The sequence below is a fragment of the Panthera pardus genome, unplaced genomic scaffold, assembly GCF_024362965.1.
Source record: "Panthera pardus isolate Hobbes unplaced genomic scaffold, ASM2436296v1 HiC_scaffold_1, whole genome shotgun sequence".
NCBI lineage: Eukaryota > Metazoa > Chordata > Mammalia > Carnivora > Felidae > Panthera > Panthera pardus.
Genome location: NW_026526654.1, coordinates 79,270,312 through 79,286,669, shown reverse-complemented (window position 1 = coordinate 79,286,669; position 16,358 = coordinate 79,270,312). Strand labels below are relative to the sequence as shown.

General features: G+C 36.4%; 1 protein-coding gene and 1 long non-coding RNA gene across 6 annotated transcripts in view; both read left to right on the top strand.

Annotated features, from left to right (window-relative positions):
* Positions 1-16,358, top strand: part of LOC128776215 (uncharacterized) — a 191,675-nt gene that overhangs the window by 155,502 nt on the left and 19,815 nt on the right. The gene's annotated exons all lie outside the window — the stretch shown is intronic.
* The window catches only part of PDS5B (PDS5 cohesin associated factor B), a 191,767-nt gene that overhangs the window by 164,016 nt on the left and 11,393 nt on the right, over positions 1-16,358 (top strand). For 3 of the 5 annotated variants that reach the window (XM_019447813.2, XM_019447808.2, XM_019447807.2), the window contains exons 25-31: positions 2,156-2,360; positions 5,121-5,235; positions 7,005-7,137; positions 9,986-10,105; positions 11,349-11,411; positions 11,990-12,135; positions 14,651-14,756. In XM_019447813.2, the coding sequence (XP_019303358.1) occupies positions 2,156-2,360; positions 5,121-5,235; positions 7,005-7,137; positions 9,986-10,105; positions 11,349-11,411; positions 11,990-12,135; positions 14,651-14,756 (888 nt within the window). The remainder of the gene's footprint in view (positions 1-2,155; positions 2,361-5,120; positions 5,236-7,004; positions 7,138-9,985; positions 10,106-11,348; positions 11,412-11,989; positions 12,136-14,650; positions 14,757-16,358) is intronic. The other 2 variants (XM_019447810.2, XM_019447809.2) reach the window with 1 other exon arrangement.

The following is a 16,358-nucleotide window of genomic DNA, read 5'->3' as shown; positions in this document are numbered from 1 at the left end:
CCTATTTGTCATCATTCTTGTTAGTTTTCTCCTCTTTCATTATTAACTGTGACAGTTACCTTGCACATGACTTAACAGTTCTTCTCTAACTTTAATGACAAATTTTGGGAATCCTACTACTTTTGCCATGATTCAGTAATTAATTTATATTGTTGGATCCTGAATGATTAGTGAGAAAGTAACAAAAACATGGTCTTGGTTGAGAATGTATCTGAGTAGGGGGAAGGGATGTTTGGAGATTAATTTTTTAATGAATGGTGTGTTCATCTGGGAATATATTTGTGATATTTTGACTTACACAGTTTGTAATTGGGTATTTTCATGGTGAATAATCAGATAATGAAGATTCCTCTACCCCGTGGGAGTTTTAATACTGAGGAAGGAATGAGTTGATGTCAACTTTATTTTGTTGGGTGTGAGGGTTGACAGTAATTCTGTGGAATTAGAATACTCTTTAATTTCTTATTTTTTAAAATTTTATTTTAGAGAGGAGTGCATGAGCGAGCAGGGGAGGGAAAGAGAGTGGGGGGGGGGGGGCAGAGAGAGAGAATCCCAAGCAGCTCCACACTGTCAGTGCAGAGCCCAACATGGGGCTCAGTCTCATGGCCTGTGAGACCATGACCCAAATCGAAACCAGGAGTCGGACCCTTAACTGACTAAGCCACCCAGGTGCCCCAAGAATACTTCTTAAAAAATAGATATTTGGGGGGCACCTGGGTGGCGCAGTCGGTTAAGCGTCCGACTTCAGCCAGGTCACGATCTCGTGGTCCGTGAGTTCGAGCCCTGCGTCAGGCTCTGGGCTGATGGCTCGGAGCCTGGAGCCTGTTTCCGATTCTGTGTCTCCCTCTCTCTCTGCCCCTCCCCCGTTCATGCTCTGTCTCTCTCTGTCCCAAAAATAAAAAATTAAAAAAAAAAAAAAATATTTGGGGGCACCTGGGTGTCTCAAATGGTTAAGTGTCGGACTCTTGATTTCAGCTCAGGTTATGATCTCACAGTTCATGGGATTGAGCCCCGCATCGGACTCCAGTGACAGTGGGGGAGCTTCCTTGGAATTCTCTCTCTCCTTCTCTTTCTGCCCCTCCTCTGCTCATATTTGTGCTCTCTCTATCTCAAAATAAACTTAAAAAAAAAAAGAGATAAACAAGTCTAAATTAAATGGGAGAAGGTACACAAAATAAGGATTTAAAGATAAGAGCAGGATGTTATGACCTAGGTTTTGAAAAAAACCAAAATGTACATTATAGATAGTAGAAATAGTATGCATAACATTGCAATAGTATGAAAGACACCACACTTTGTGTTAATTGGTGGAGGGTAAGGTGTAATTATGAAGGTCTTTATACGTTTCATATATGACTCAAATGTCATATTGAGCTTTGTCCTATAGCTTATTCCATAGATAATCTATATGCCAGATACTGTGCTAGGTTTAGAGGCTCAAAAGTGAATAAAGGCATAGTTCTTGTCTTTAAGGAATGAGCCGTGATGGGTAAGACATATAAACCAATCATTTTAATACTGTATAGTGAATGCTATGCCGGAGATACGCACAGAGTGCTAAGAGAGGATAGCTGGATGCCTGATAAAGACTGGAAGATACAGGAGCTGTTGTTAGAGATGAGGAGGAGTTAGCTAGAAGAGTGGAGATGGGTGGTTTAGTAGAGGGAGTTAGTATGAGGAAAGCAGGCACAGTGGTAATGAACAATCGGTTCATTTATAGGACTAAAAGTAATTTGGTGTTTCTGAAATTGACTAGTAACTCTTGCCTTCAGAGTTGTCCATTTTAATCTGAATAGTTTTTTCACTGTTAAAGCTAAAATATATAAATTGGACAGTTTTATCTTGCTCAGTAAGTGCAAAAGCTAGATAGGAGATGGTATTTAAACTATTTTTAATACCTTAAGTTAGGATGGATTTATATGTACTAGCTTTATCTGTTTTAAAAGTGTATTCAGTATTTTCTAACACATGTAACTTGGTACCTTGTGAACACTACAGCCTTGAAATGAACATGTCACAATCCCGCAGTCTTGTGAGCAGAAGCAGTGGTTGTCCATAAACTTGCTCTCCTTTACCCTTCAAATTTTGTATGTGAGGTTGTTACTTATTCTTTGTTGCCATGTGAATAATCTGTGGAATAATTCTGTCTTTACAGGATGAATGCTATCAAGTAAGACAAGTGTTTGCTCAGAAACTTCACAAAGGCCTCTCCCGATTACGGCTTCCACTTGAGTATATGGCAATCTGTGCGCTTTGTGCAAAAGATCCTGTAAAAGAGAGAAGAGCTCATGCTAGGCAGTGTCTGGTCAAAAATATAAATGTGAGACGCGAGTATCTGAAGCAGCATGCAGCCGTTAGTGGTAAGCATATGTGAAAATGGCAAGTATGCTATTCTGGCCAGTTGCAGTTTTACTGAACACAAAGTGATGTTACTGCTATTTATTATACTCTAATTGGCCATCATTAAATACAAAGTTGTTACTAATTTTCAGTAACCGTTTTCCTTTAAAAAAGTTCATTTGACAAATATAAATGCATAGGTATTTAAATATCAGCCCATGTTTCTTTATGTAACTGACTGAATGGCCAAGGAAAATAAGCAATGACATTGGAGATACTTTTAATAAAACAGTGAAATATGCGCGTGCGCGCCACACACACACACAAACACACATGTGGTGTAAGTACTGTCTTTTAGATTTAAAAAAGTACAGGTCTTTTATCTTTGATTGTTTTTCACTGGTAGTTGATGTTAATATCCGGTGCTTATATGCTTGTTTTTAATCTCATTTTATCCCATTTAGGTTATTAGTTTTTGTGTCTGAGTTCTTCATTGTATTTTTAAAAAAAATTTTTAAATGTTTGTTTATTTTTGATGGAGAGACAGAGCATGAGCATGGGAGGGGCAGAAAGAGGGGGAGACACAGAATCTGAAGCAAGCTCCAGGCTCTGGGCTGTCAGCACAGAACCCAACATGGGGCTCGAACCCACGGACCATGAGATCATGACCCTCAGAAGTCAGAGGCTCAACCAACTGAGCCACCCAGGCTCAAGCCACCCTTGAGTTCTTTTAACAGCATTAGAATCCACCTAGTTACCCAAGTCAAAGATCAGGCCTTTATTTTTGTACCTTCTTTTTTCCTCTTATTGGTCACCAAATCCTCTAGGTACCTTGAATGTCTCTCTCCTTAGCTCCTTAGCTCCTTAGCTCTGGTATATTTCACTTGGGTAATTGAATACACTCCAAACATCTTCCTGTTGTGTTTCCTTGCCTCTGACCCATCTCCAGCTGTGCCACACACCATTATCAAGAATACCATTCTAAAACAGGTTGGATCATGGTACTTCTTGCTTGAAATCCATGTTGATTCTTCATTGCTGATAGGATCTAGTTGAAACTCAGTAGCATGGTCCTTACTCTCAGCCTGAGTTTCAAGCTACCTATAAATTTTGTGTATCTTATACTATGGATTATTTGAAATTTGTGCAACCATCTTTTAACTTTGTTGTCAACTCTATCTGGAAATCGCCTGCCCTTCTAGACAAATATAAAGAAAACTAAGGAGCGTGGTTTGCACCTTTTGAATCCTTTAAAATACAGTTTTGGTGTTACTGCATCACTGGGGCCTTCTTTCTTTCTCTTCCTTCTCAAACTTGGAGAATAAGAGCTCTGGAGTCAAATCCCTCTTCTGTTTACTGGTTGTTTGGGGGCAGGTTACTTTCTCAATCTGAGCCCTAGTCTCCTTATTTGTAAAATTGGTATAATTATACTCATTTCTTATGGTTAGCATGAGGATTTAAGTGTTATGTGTATAAAGCACCTGGCATGATGTGTGGTTCAAAGAAGTACTTGGTACTTGTTAGCTATACTTACTTGAAGGCGCCTTTCACATTGAAGTATAGTTTGTGTCTCTACACTTTCCTGTGAGATCTTTATCTAGTCTTACTCATCTTTGTACTTAAAATTAATATGCCCCAATAAAAGTAGTAAGCCTAGAAAATAGTAAGCATTGAATAAATACTTGATACATTTGAATTTGAATATCACTGAGTTTTGAAACTTGTTACTTTTTTCTTCTGTATTCTATATTTTCTTGAAATAAATATTACACCCCAACTATTCTCTTAGAGTTCAGCAATAAGGAAATAAATAAAACTTGGTGTCTTATTGACACATGTAGTATTTATTGTATGCCAAGTTGAGTATCTGATTTAAAATTTTATTTTGAGGGGCGCCTGGGTGGCTCAGTCAGTTAAGCGTCCAGCTTCAGCCCAGGTCATGATCTCACAGTTCATGAGTTCGAGCTCTGCGTTGGGCTCTGTGCTGACAGCTCAGAGCCTGGAACCTGCTGTGGATTCTGTGTCTCCTTCTCTCTCTGCCTCTCCTCAGCTCATGCTCACACTCTGTCTCTGTCAAAAATAAATAAACTTAAAAAAAAAATTAAAATTTTATTTTGAAAGTAGGAAATATAAAAGGAATTGTTCAGTATATGACTCCTGGTCTTTTTGACTAATGTTTGGTAAAACTAGTTAGGATTACCATTCTGACCTCTAGTGCAATATGCTGATCTCAGGTCAAAATATAAAAATATTTGAATTTAAACTAAAAGTTTGTTACTTCAAATGTCCTAGAAACTCTGAAGTCCATTACCTTAGATCTGTTCTTTTTTTACAAATAATCTCAAGTAGTGTCAACCTTCTTATTTTTTGTGCCATATTAACATTGAAAGATGCATTATTTTATTTTATTTTTTTTTGCTCAGCTTAATAAGGGAGTGTTAAACATAAGGTTGCTCATAATCACAAGAAAAATAGATCTTATGTTTCTTTTTCTTAGATATAGTTTGTTTGGGTCACTTTTTACCATGTGTGTTTGAAAATGAAAATATTTGTCTTTGTAGGCTCAGCATATGGTGCATTTAGTAGGCATTTCAATATTGGACATGATGGATGAATGAATAAAGTCTTTATGGTGTAATTCAACACTGGACATTTCAATAAATTTTTCTTGTAGCCATATTTTGGGAAACTACTGGGATGCAAGAAATACATTATCAGAGACAAAGTGTAAGGTTTGGTTTTCTAACCTGGATGTTTGTGTTTTGTTTTTTCTTTTTCAGAAAAATTATTGTCTCTTCTACCAGAGTATGTTGTTCCGTATACAATTCACCTTTTGGCACATGACCCAGATTATGTCAAAGTACAGGATATTGAACAACTGAAAGATGTTAAAGAGTAAGACCTTTTTCATTCCATTTTCATATTTTCTGAAAGTGTTTTCTCTTTGTTGCTGATAATGGAATTGCCATTATAATTAATTAGATTTATTTAATTTCTTAGGAGTTCCACGTTCTTCCCTTATTTCTTCTCTTGTTTTTCTTTTTTCATACCATATCTTCATATTTCATTTCCTATATGATTTCCCAAAAGTTAATTTAGCATAATTAGTGCACTGCTGTGTCTCTTTTGTTCTGGCACTTGTTTTCTATTGATGCAGTCCATTAAGAGTTTCCATTCCAGTTCTTACCTTTCCCTGCTTTCTTCTACAACTCTAAATTTTCATGTGGGCGAATTAATACTCTCCTTTATTCACATGGCACTTTTTCTTTGCATTAACTATCTTTCTCCGTAGGAAGAGAGAATGGTCTAATTTAGTAATGGGCCAAGTTGGTTACCAAGGAACTACCCCATTTAACTACTTCATTGGTGTTTTTCTAGCTCAAGTTTATGGCACTTGTAATTTTTTCAAAGATTATTGTTGAGAGGCAGAAAGACCATCTATGCCTGGGTGTGGAATAGGGAAATACAATAATATTTAGAGAAGTCTTCCTAATACCGCCATACTTCTTTAAGCTTAAGACCCTAGTCCTCTTTCTGTTACGATAAACGTCTGTGGTTTTGAATAAATGAATTTATTATGCCTTTAGCTTCCTATTAAAGGAAAATAACTGGTGGTGTCTTAGTCCATAGAAATATTTGATAAATATTTGTGGTACCTCAAGAGAATAAAATCAGATTACTGGTAACTTTTTTATGGCAAGGGAAAAGCTGTTACTACCCTCTTTTAGCCACAGTTTCTGTTTTTTTAAAACTAAGCAGTTCTCCCAAAATGAGTTCTGTGTTAGGGTGATTGTAACTAATGAAGACTTCTAACCATCTTTCTCAGATAACTTTGGTTTTTGAAATACATTTAATATTCTTTGGAATTTACTAAATATTTTTGGTTTATTTGTAAAATGCCCAGTACAGTCTTGAGTACTCTTCCCATTCTGTCAGAGAGCTGCTCCAGAAGAACTTATCCTATTCCCAAGATCCTTAAGATTATTTTTCCCCTTCTAGAATGATACCTTGCTTCTCACTTTACTTTTCTCTCTTCTCACTTTACTTTTCTCCTCTGTGCCACAACTCTGTTCCATTCTGTCTATATAGTAAAGACACAAAGCACTTTTGGTTTGGTCTTGAACAGAGTTGTATATAATTAACTTCAACTGAGCTAGTGAAACTTTCTTTTTTTCCCTCTTAAGCAAAGACAGTATGTGTAGTTGTCAACCATGGTTTTTTTCCTCTCTAATTTATTCATGAAGATTCTTAACTATTGACTTAGGTGGTTATATTTTCTTGAAAACGTCCAATCAGGACTGCTGTCTTGAGTGCTTGAGGCTTCACTTTATCCATGGCCCGGTTATTATTTTAGGCAATTTTCTTTCCCTGTCATAGCTAGGGGTTAAGATCACTTCATCATTTCCACCATTTAAGTTCTTTTTTAACCTGCCTCTTTGGAAAAATTACTGAGATTTTGAGAAGGGGTCTTTTGAATTCACACCTACATTGCTGATAAGTTGTGATTTGTATGTGTGACATACCTTTTTTTCTCTTTTGATTTATAGCTGTTTTTTCCTTTTTAATTTTTTCCGTTTGTGGAGTTTATTATATTTATATTAAGAATTATTTTATCTATATTTAACAATTAATTTTTTCATTTCTTTTTCTTCCCTTTTTCTTAGATGTCTTTGGTTTGTTCTAGAAATATTAATGGCTAAAAATGAAAATAACAGTCATGCGTTTATCAGAAAGATGGTAGAAAATATTAAACAAACAAAAGATGCCCAAGGACCAGATGATGCAAAAATGAATGAAGTATGTAATTCTTTGTAAATAATCATGCTTCCCTGTTGATTTAAGCATTTGAGTGTGGGTGTGGTACTTCTATAGTATGTATAGACATTATCAATCTTTTTTATTATTTAATAATTAGTATTTCTATTAGTAATTAGAAATATTGAAAACAATAGTTTAACTTACACTATTGTACTGAAAACTACACACAGCCATACCTTGTTTTAATGCGCTTTGCAGATAATTGCCTTTTTTTTTTTTTTTTTTTTTTTTTTTTTTACAAGTTGAAGGTGTGTGACAACCTTGCATGGAGCAAGTCTGTTGGCAGCATTTTTCCAACAGCATTTGCTTATTGCTTATTTCATGTCCCTGTGTCACATTTTGGTAATTCCTGCAATATTGTAAACTTTTTCATTGCTATTATATATGTTATGGTGAACTGTGATTAGTGATCAGTGCTTTGGGGTTCCACAAACTTCACCCATATATAGAAGATGGCAAACTTAACTGATGTGTGTGTTTTGACTGTTGTAGCCACCAGTCGTCCTCTCTCCCTCTCTTCAAGCTTCCCTGTTCCCTGAGACACAACAATATTGGAATTAGGCCAATTAACCCTACAGTGGCCTCCAAGTGCTCAAGTGAAAGGAAGAGTAGCATATCTCTCACTTTAAATTAAAAGCTAGAAATGATGAGAGTTAGTGAGGAAGGCCTGTAGAAACTGAGATGGGCTGAAAGCTAGGCCTCTTGTACCAAATAGTTAGCCAAGTTGTGCATGCCAAGAACAAGTTTTTAAAGGAAATTGAAAGTGCTACTTCAGTGAGAACACAAATGATAAGAAAGTGAAATACTCTTATTGCTGATACAGAGAAGGTTTGAGTGACCTGGATAGATCAAACCAGCCACAGCATTCCCTTAAGCCAAAGCCTGATCCAGAGCAAGGCCCTAACTCTGTAATTCTGTGAAGGCTGAGAGAGGTGAAGAATCTGCAGAAGAAAGAAGCTAGCAGAGGTTGGTTCATATGCTTAAGGAAAGAAGCCATCTCCATAAGATAAAGTACGGAGTGAAACAGCCAGTGCTGACATAGAAGTTGTCCAGAAGATGTAGCTAAGGTAATTAATGAAGGTGGTTGCTCTAAATAACAGTTTTCTAACGCAGCCTTCTGTTGGGAGAAGATGCCATTGAGGACTTTCCTAGCTACAGAGAAGTCAGTGCCTGGCTTCAAAAGGCAGGCTGACTCTCTTGTTAGGGGCTAATGCAGCTGGTCTCTTGAGGCTGAAGCCCGTGTTCATTTCCCATTCTGAAAATCCTAGGGCCCTTAAGAATTACGCTAAGTCTACTCGGTGCTCTATAAATGGAACAACAGAGCCAAACAAATAGCACATCTGTTTGCAGTATGTTTTACTGAACATTTTAAGCCCATAGTGGAGACCTCAGAAAAAAAGATTTCTCTCAAAATATTATTGCTCATTGATAATGCACCTGGTCACCCCCAAGGCTCTGATGGAGACCTACAATGAGATTAATGCTATTTTCATGCGTGCTAACACAGCATCCATTCTGCAGCCCAGGGATCAAGGAATAATTTCAACTTTCAAGTCTTATTGTTTAAGAAATACATTCATAAGGTTGTACCTACCAGAGATAGTGACTCTTCTCATGGATCTGGGTAAAGTCAAATGAAAATCTGGAAAGAATTCTCCACTGTACATTCATTAAGAACATTCATGATTCATGGAAAGAAGTCAAATTATCAACATGGACTGGAGTTTGGAAGAAGTTGATTCTAACCCTCATGGATGACTTTGAGGGGGGTTCAAGACTTCAGTGGAGGAAGTAACTACAGATGTGGTAGAAATAGCAAGAAAATTATACCTAGAAATGGAGCCTAAAGATGTGACTGAATTGCTGTAATTTCATGATAAAACTTTAATGAATTTGGAGTTGCTTCTCATGGATGAGCAAAGAAAGTGGTTTATTTATTTATTTTTTAATGTTTATTTATTTACAGACTGTGAGCCAGGAGAAGGGCAGAGAGAGAGGGAGAGAGAGAATCCCAATCAGGCTCTGTGCTGTCAGCACCGAAACCACTTTCCTGGGGCTCCATCCCATGAACCGTGAGATCATGACCTGAGCCAAAATCAAGAGTCAGATGCTCAACCGACTGAGCCACGCAGGCGCCCCAGGAAAGTGGTTTCTTTAGATGGAATCTGCTCCTGATGAGGATGCTGTGAAGATTGTTGAAATTACAACAAAGGATTGAGCATATTACACAAACTTTGTTGATAAAACAGCAGCAGCGTTTGAGAGGATTGACTCCGATATTAAAAATTCCACTGTGGGTAAAATGGTATCAAACAGCATCACATTCTGCAGAGAAATTGTTAGTGAAAGGAAGAGTCAGTCAGTACAGCAAACTACAGTTTTGTCTTATTTTAAGAAATTACTACAGTCACTCCATCGTTTGGCAGCCACCACTGATCAGCAGCAGCCGTCAACATTAAGGCAAGACCCTCTTCCAGCAAAAAGATTTTGCAAGTAACCGAAAGCTCAGATGATGGTTAACGTTTTTAGCAATAAAAGTTTTTAATTACTTGTACTGTAATTACATTGTACGTTGTTTTTTAGACATAATGCTGTTGCACACTCAATAGATCATAGTATAGTGGAAACATAACTTTTATATGCACTGGGAAACCAAAAAATTCATTTGACTCACTTAATTGAAACATTTGCTTTATTGTGGTGGTCTGGAGCCGAATCTGCAGTATCTCTGAGGTATGCCTGTACTAACTGCATGTTGTAGAATTACTCCTAATTCAGAGTCAAGGCTGCCACCTTAAGTACCTAATTTTCTTTAATACCATTGCAGAAACTGTACACTGTGTGTGATGTTGCCATGAATATCATCATGTCAAAGAGCACCACATACAGTTTGGAATCTCCTAAAGACCCAGTACTACCAGCTCGTTTTTTCACCCAGCCTGACAAGGTAGTTATTTTAGATTTTGTGTGTGTAGATTGAAATAAAATGTATTCTCAGCACTAGGTTCGGGGAAGATTAGGAAGGATCAGTATCAAGAGCTGGCGCACTACTAATGTCGTGGAAAGGTCAGCTTGCGTCTTAATAATGTGGTGCGAGACTAGCACATGGACCAAATCGGAGGACACAAACAAGGTCCGGAGGTTAATCAGGATTATCTAGAGTTTGTGTTTGCAGTTTTATGCCAGTCTACGAGTACAGGCAAAAATGTGATCAAAGCATGTAGATCTGTCAGTTAATGGCCAGTGATCCAAAATGGGAAGGAGAATGCTGATAGAGTCTGAAGTTATAAGCCCTTGATTGAAATTTATAACTGGTATGAAGAAACAAGGGCAGACACCGGAACAGGTTTGAGACCCAGGGAATACCACAAGAATGTTCCCCAAACTCAGTACAAAACTCAAGTATTGTAGGAAATACAAAAAAAAAAAAAAATTTTGTATGTTTTATTTTTGAGAGGGCGCAAACAGGGGAGAGGCACAGAGAGGAAGAGACACAGAATTTGAAGCAGGCTCCAGGCTCTGAGCTGTGAGCACAGAGCCCGACGCGGGGCTCGAACTCACGAACTGTGAGATAACCTGAGCCAAAGTCAGACGCTTAACTCGACTGAGCCACCCAGGTGCCCCTAGTATTGTACGAGCTATACAAGGTGTTTTCCAGATTCTCTTAGAGGTTCATAATGCATCTAAGCCTATTGACTGAGAGTTTGGAAAGCACCGCTACCGTTTTTGTTTTTATGTTTGTGTTTGTTTCTAAGTAAAATAGCAGTTAAGGTCTTAACCAACATACAGAGATTTGCAACAGCCTTGTGGAACAGGCTCACCCAGTAGCTAAGAGGGACTGCCTGCTTTCACCCTGTCATGATTAAGATAACAGGAGTAAATGTGGTCTCTTCTGGAGAGTTGTTTTTTTTTTTTTACAGAAGCATGTGTTTTCTGATGCACTTACAGAGAGCTCTAGCACATTAGAGCTCAAATATGTTTTGTTAATATTGGAGTTGGTAGAAGGTTAGTTGAAGCTTATTACAGTATTTAAAATCCGTGACTGAAATTTTGTGTTTGAACTTATTATTGAAGTATGTCTTTTATTATGTACTTTAAAACAAAATCTGTTATATGCTTTGTTGGCTTTGAAGCACTTCTTGTATAGTGTTTGATTATTCACTAACTACAACTTTTTCTCCTGCTTGTAGAATTTCAGTAACACCAAAAATTATCTGCCTCCAGAAATGAAATCGTTTTTTACTCCTGGAAAAGTACGTTTTGAGAGTCATTCTGATTTTTACATGGTAGTTTATTTTACTGTGATTATTGGCAAAATTATGTTATTTTGTATTTCTTTAAAAATTAGTGTATCTTAAGGTAGAAAATAGTTATTAGATCTCTTCCATTTACTAGTAAGAAATAATATATTTACAGTATAAACGCAAGCTGAGATACATGAACTTATTTTGTAGCCTGAAATAAAGTGCCGGAGACCTTGATCTTTAAATATCTTATCCTGTAATGTCAAGATAAAAATCTTAAAGTTAAAAACATCTTATGTCTTTCCAAAGCAGTTTGATTATCTATTTTTATTGTTGACTGTACATTTTATTTGTTCTATGTAAGCCTTTTCCTCTAAATCGCAAAGAAGCTTAACTATTATGCTTGTCTGTATAGTTTTTCACTTATTCAAGTGATACTCAATTTATAATCCTTATTTTGCTTAAGGATAGGTATATTTGTGTGTGTGATTTGTATGTAAATACTTTGACAGAGATTTATGGTTCTTTATGTATAGATTTCTTCTGGCTTTAATCAAATAGAAAGAGATATGCATTTTTCATTTCAGCCTAAAACAACCAATGTTCTAGGAGCTGTTAATAAGCCACTTTCATCAGCAGGCAAGCAATCTCAGACAAAATCATCACGAATGGAAACTGTAAGCAATGCAAGCAGCAGCTCAAATCCAAGCTCTCCTGGAAGAATAAAAGGGAGGTAAGTACCTAAGAAATACCATACTTGACATTTAAGGATTCCATCAAGGCAATGAGATCTAAAATAATGTAACCCAAAACATTTAATGTCAGTGAGTGGAAATCAGTGCATACCCGAACAGCCATTTACATCTTCCTGTTTATTTGCTTCTTTATTTTAGATAGGCACTCTATCTTAGGCTTTCATATTTTAGCTTGTTGGGATACCCTGTGTTGGTAGACATAAGCTAAATGTCTGGCAAACTTGAAACTGTTATATTATAGTACAACCATACATTAGAAGACATAATCATTAAAAATGATGAGGTATGAGCTAATGTGAATTGTTTCCACAATACATTATTGAGTAAAAAAGGCAAAGAATAGAACGTATTATAGTATTTTCGAGTTTTTACAAGGGATTTGTCTTCAGATTGGCTTGTATATGCATAGAAAAGTTTGGGGAGAATACACAACATCTTGTGGTAGTCTAGTATACGAAGGAGATTCTGTACTTTTTGGTTTGAGTTTCTTTTTCCCATGCACATGTATAAATTTTTTTGTTTAGAAAAATTGTTTTAAATTTGTACTTTCAAATCATGCTCTACAGATTTTCGTCTTAAGAAAGAGGAAAAGAGAAAATAATTCACAGTTTAACTCGTTTTTGTGTAGTACTTAGCAGTTTGTTAGCAGCAAAGCTTTGCACGGGCCCTAACTGCCACTGATTATTGATTTTGCTTAGTTATTATGAAAGACTGTGCTATCTTTGCATTGTTCATAACCAATCAATAAAGAAAGGATGAGACATTCTAAAATGTCTTATCAGTTTCCTTGTAACGAATAAATTGTCAAATGATATATGCTAGAGAGTGAACAAAAACACATTTATAGTGCTTGTTTTAGATTCCTGTATTAATACATATTAGTGGCTGATACTTAAGTCGCCTTCACTTATATCATTTGGACATTTTCTAGTGGGATGGCTTCCTACTTAACAGGACCAAACCATTTCCAGCAACTCATATCCTAAGTTACTGGTTTTTCTTCTTGGATCCTGGTTATAATCAAAGAAGATCAGTCATTTAGGCTGAGAGCCTCAAAATTGCTTTCGACTTTTTCCCTTTGCTCAGACACTGCTGTGGAGCCTAGTGATCTAATTTGCAACTTTTATTAGATTGCCCTATCGTTTATGGAGAAGAGAGGAACTAGAATTGAGATTTAAAAAAACCAGTTAGGAGTCAGCTAATGGTAATTCAGAGAAGGGATGAAGAGGGAAGAAGATGGTAGTCAAATGTGGGATTTATTTTGATCTTAGACCCAAATTGTCTTGCTGATGAGGTAAATGTGAATAGTTATGAAAAGGGAATATTTAAGGATGTATCCTAGGGGGTTTTTTGCCTGAATGTTTCTATAGGTGGCGGTGCCATTTACTGAGATGTTAGAAGCCTTTGAAGAGGAACAGGCTTTGTGCATGCATGCGCGCGCGCGCGCGCGCGCGCGTGTGTGTGTGTGTGTGTGTGTGTGTGTGTGTGTGTGTGTGTGTTTTCTGGGGAGATGGGGAAAAGAGGAATGTCCAAATAACTATTTTGGCTGTGTTAAAGTTGAGATGCCTATAGGAAATTGAAGTGAGTGGGCAGTTGGATATGTGAGTCTAGCGCTCAGGGTAGTTTCTGGGCCAGAGATTGAAATTTAGGATTTAATGATGTATAAATGGTTTTCAAAGTCACATTAAAGATGAGATCACCTAGGACAGAAGACAGGCTTCATACCAATAAGTGAGAGCTTGTGAGCTTGTGCTGTTAATTCATTTAATAAGTATTTATTGAGTGCCTATTTTATGTCTGGCACTGGTACAAGTGCTTAGTATAAAATAAATACAGTTGGCAAAAGATCCATGCTTGCATTCTAGCAGGGGAAGTTAGTAGAGAATAAACATAATAACTTTAGTGTGTTACAGGTTGTTAAAAATACAGAGAAGAAAGGGGTGCCTGGGTGGCTCAGTTAAGTGTCCCATTCTTGATTTCGGCTCGGGTCATGATCTCACGGTTCGTGAGATTGAGCCCCATGTCAGGCTTTGCGTGGACCACTCTGAGCCTCCTTGGGACTGACTGACTCTCTCTCTCTCTCTCTCTCTCTCTCTCTCTCTCTCTCTCAAAATAAATAAAATTTTAAAAAAAGAACTCAAAGAAGAAAAAGCGGAACTGGGAATATGGGAGAGATAGGTGCAGATTGTAGTAACATAGGCCAGTCCAACTTGCTAACCAGAAAGGTTTTAATTTGCTTTATGTTTCCACTCCAAAATAGAATTTAGTTTTTAAAAAGACTTAGTAAGAAAACTAAATTTGTGATTCTTCAAGTTTCTCTGTTAAATGTAATTCATTACTTGTTGGTTTGGTGCTAAATATGATAGAATGAAACCTCCTTTTCGGAAAAGAATGAAACTTTTCCTCATATAGCTGTAAAGCTACACTAGGGAACAGGGAAACCTTTTAAGGTTGTTTCATTGTAATAATAATAACAAATATCTATATTAAAAGGCTTGATAGCTCTGAAATGGATCACAGTGAAAATGAAGATTATACAATGTCATCACCTTTGCCAGGAAAAAAAAGTGACAAGAGAGACGACTCTGATCTTGTAAGGGTGAGATATTTGGTTTGATTTTATAATTATAATAAAAATTTTACTGTATAAGTAATAATGTTTACACTGAAACCAGTTAACATTACTCTCAAATTTGACATTTGATTTTCTCTTAATGATTTTAATCACAAATGTGAGTTCATCATTATCCTCTACCTTGTAATTTAAGTATATTGAATCTCTTGTGTTTCTTGTCATTCTAATGAGTGATCTTTATTCTGTAGATCTTGGAAATCAAACATGCCAGTCCCATACTCAGAACTGTTTGGGGGTTTTTGTTGTTGTTGTTTTGTTGTTGTTGTTGTTGTTGTTGTTATTGTTGTTGTTTAAAACACAGTAAGTTTAGACTTAGCATTAGAAAAGGGAAGTAGAATGAGGATCCTTAAAGGCTCCTCCATTTTAGATGCTTTCTTAAGCCTTTCATTACTAAGTAAGCTTCTAGCAAAGGTAGGGAATGCTGCAGTTTTCATAAAGGCTTCTTTTTAAATTTTAATAGCAGTGATAATTTGTATGATTAGACTGTTTGTAAATGCCATTTAAAGACAGGTTTGTTAAATTTTAGTACAGATACAGAATACAGTTATGTATTTCTATACATCCTGATAACCTTAATAATTGGGCACATTTTGACTTCTAGGTTAGCTTTAAACTTTTGAAAAATTCATGAGGCTCTCTGAATCTGTTTATCTGTAAAATGTGGCTACTTAGCTGTTAAGGGTTATCAGAATAAATGAATTAGTCCAAGTCAGTTGGTGTTGCTGCTATGTTATCATTACAAAGACCAATATTTTTGAGTAATGATTACTATAAAGTAAATGTTAATGCATTTGAAATCTACCCAGTAGAGGTGGAACGTTATTAACAAAATACCTTTGCTTTCTCTGAAATATCACTGCCCTTCTTTTCTACCATTGGCCCAACATTACATATTCCAAAAAGCTTTAATTATTTTTAATTGTTTTCAAGTTTCTCCAGTAATTTGTTCTGCCAGATTGTTTTTCTTTCCACTTAAAAAATTATAATTCTTAAATTCTTACTAAATCCTTACTACTTATACTGTAAATTCTGATTTTTATTGGCTGTTTAAAAATTTTGCCCAAGCAGAATTAAAAATTGATCGCTTAGCCAGAAAGGAATCCTGTTATCTGGATATATAGAAGAGAACCTTGAATTGGAAAAGGTATTTATGTCTTCTAGTCCTACTTCTCACTTAATGCAGAAATTCCTTCATTAGCTTTATGAGTTGTTTACCACGTGCTTAAAAATGCCTTAGGTGGAAAGCTTACAATTTCTCTCATTTGTTGGAAACATCAACACATCAACTAAGCCACCTATACCCACATACTGACCTGCTCCCTTATGTATATCCCCCCCAGACTTGGGAAGCATGGTGGTGATGAATTCTTAATATTTTGTTACCCTATAAATTCTGTATCTAGTTCTGCCATGTTATAGAGCAGTGAAGAGCAAGTCTCTCTTTTCCATAGCAAAGTTGTGAAATTTTGAGCTTTTGAGATTTATTTGTATAATTATAATGGAAGCCTTTGGGTGCCTTTTGTGTAACATTGTATCCTTTTTCAGAAATACTATAAGAACCTTATT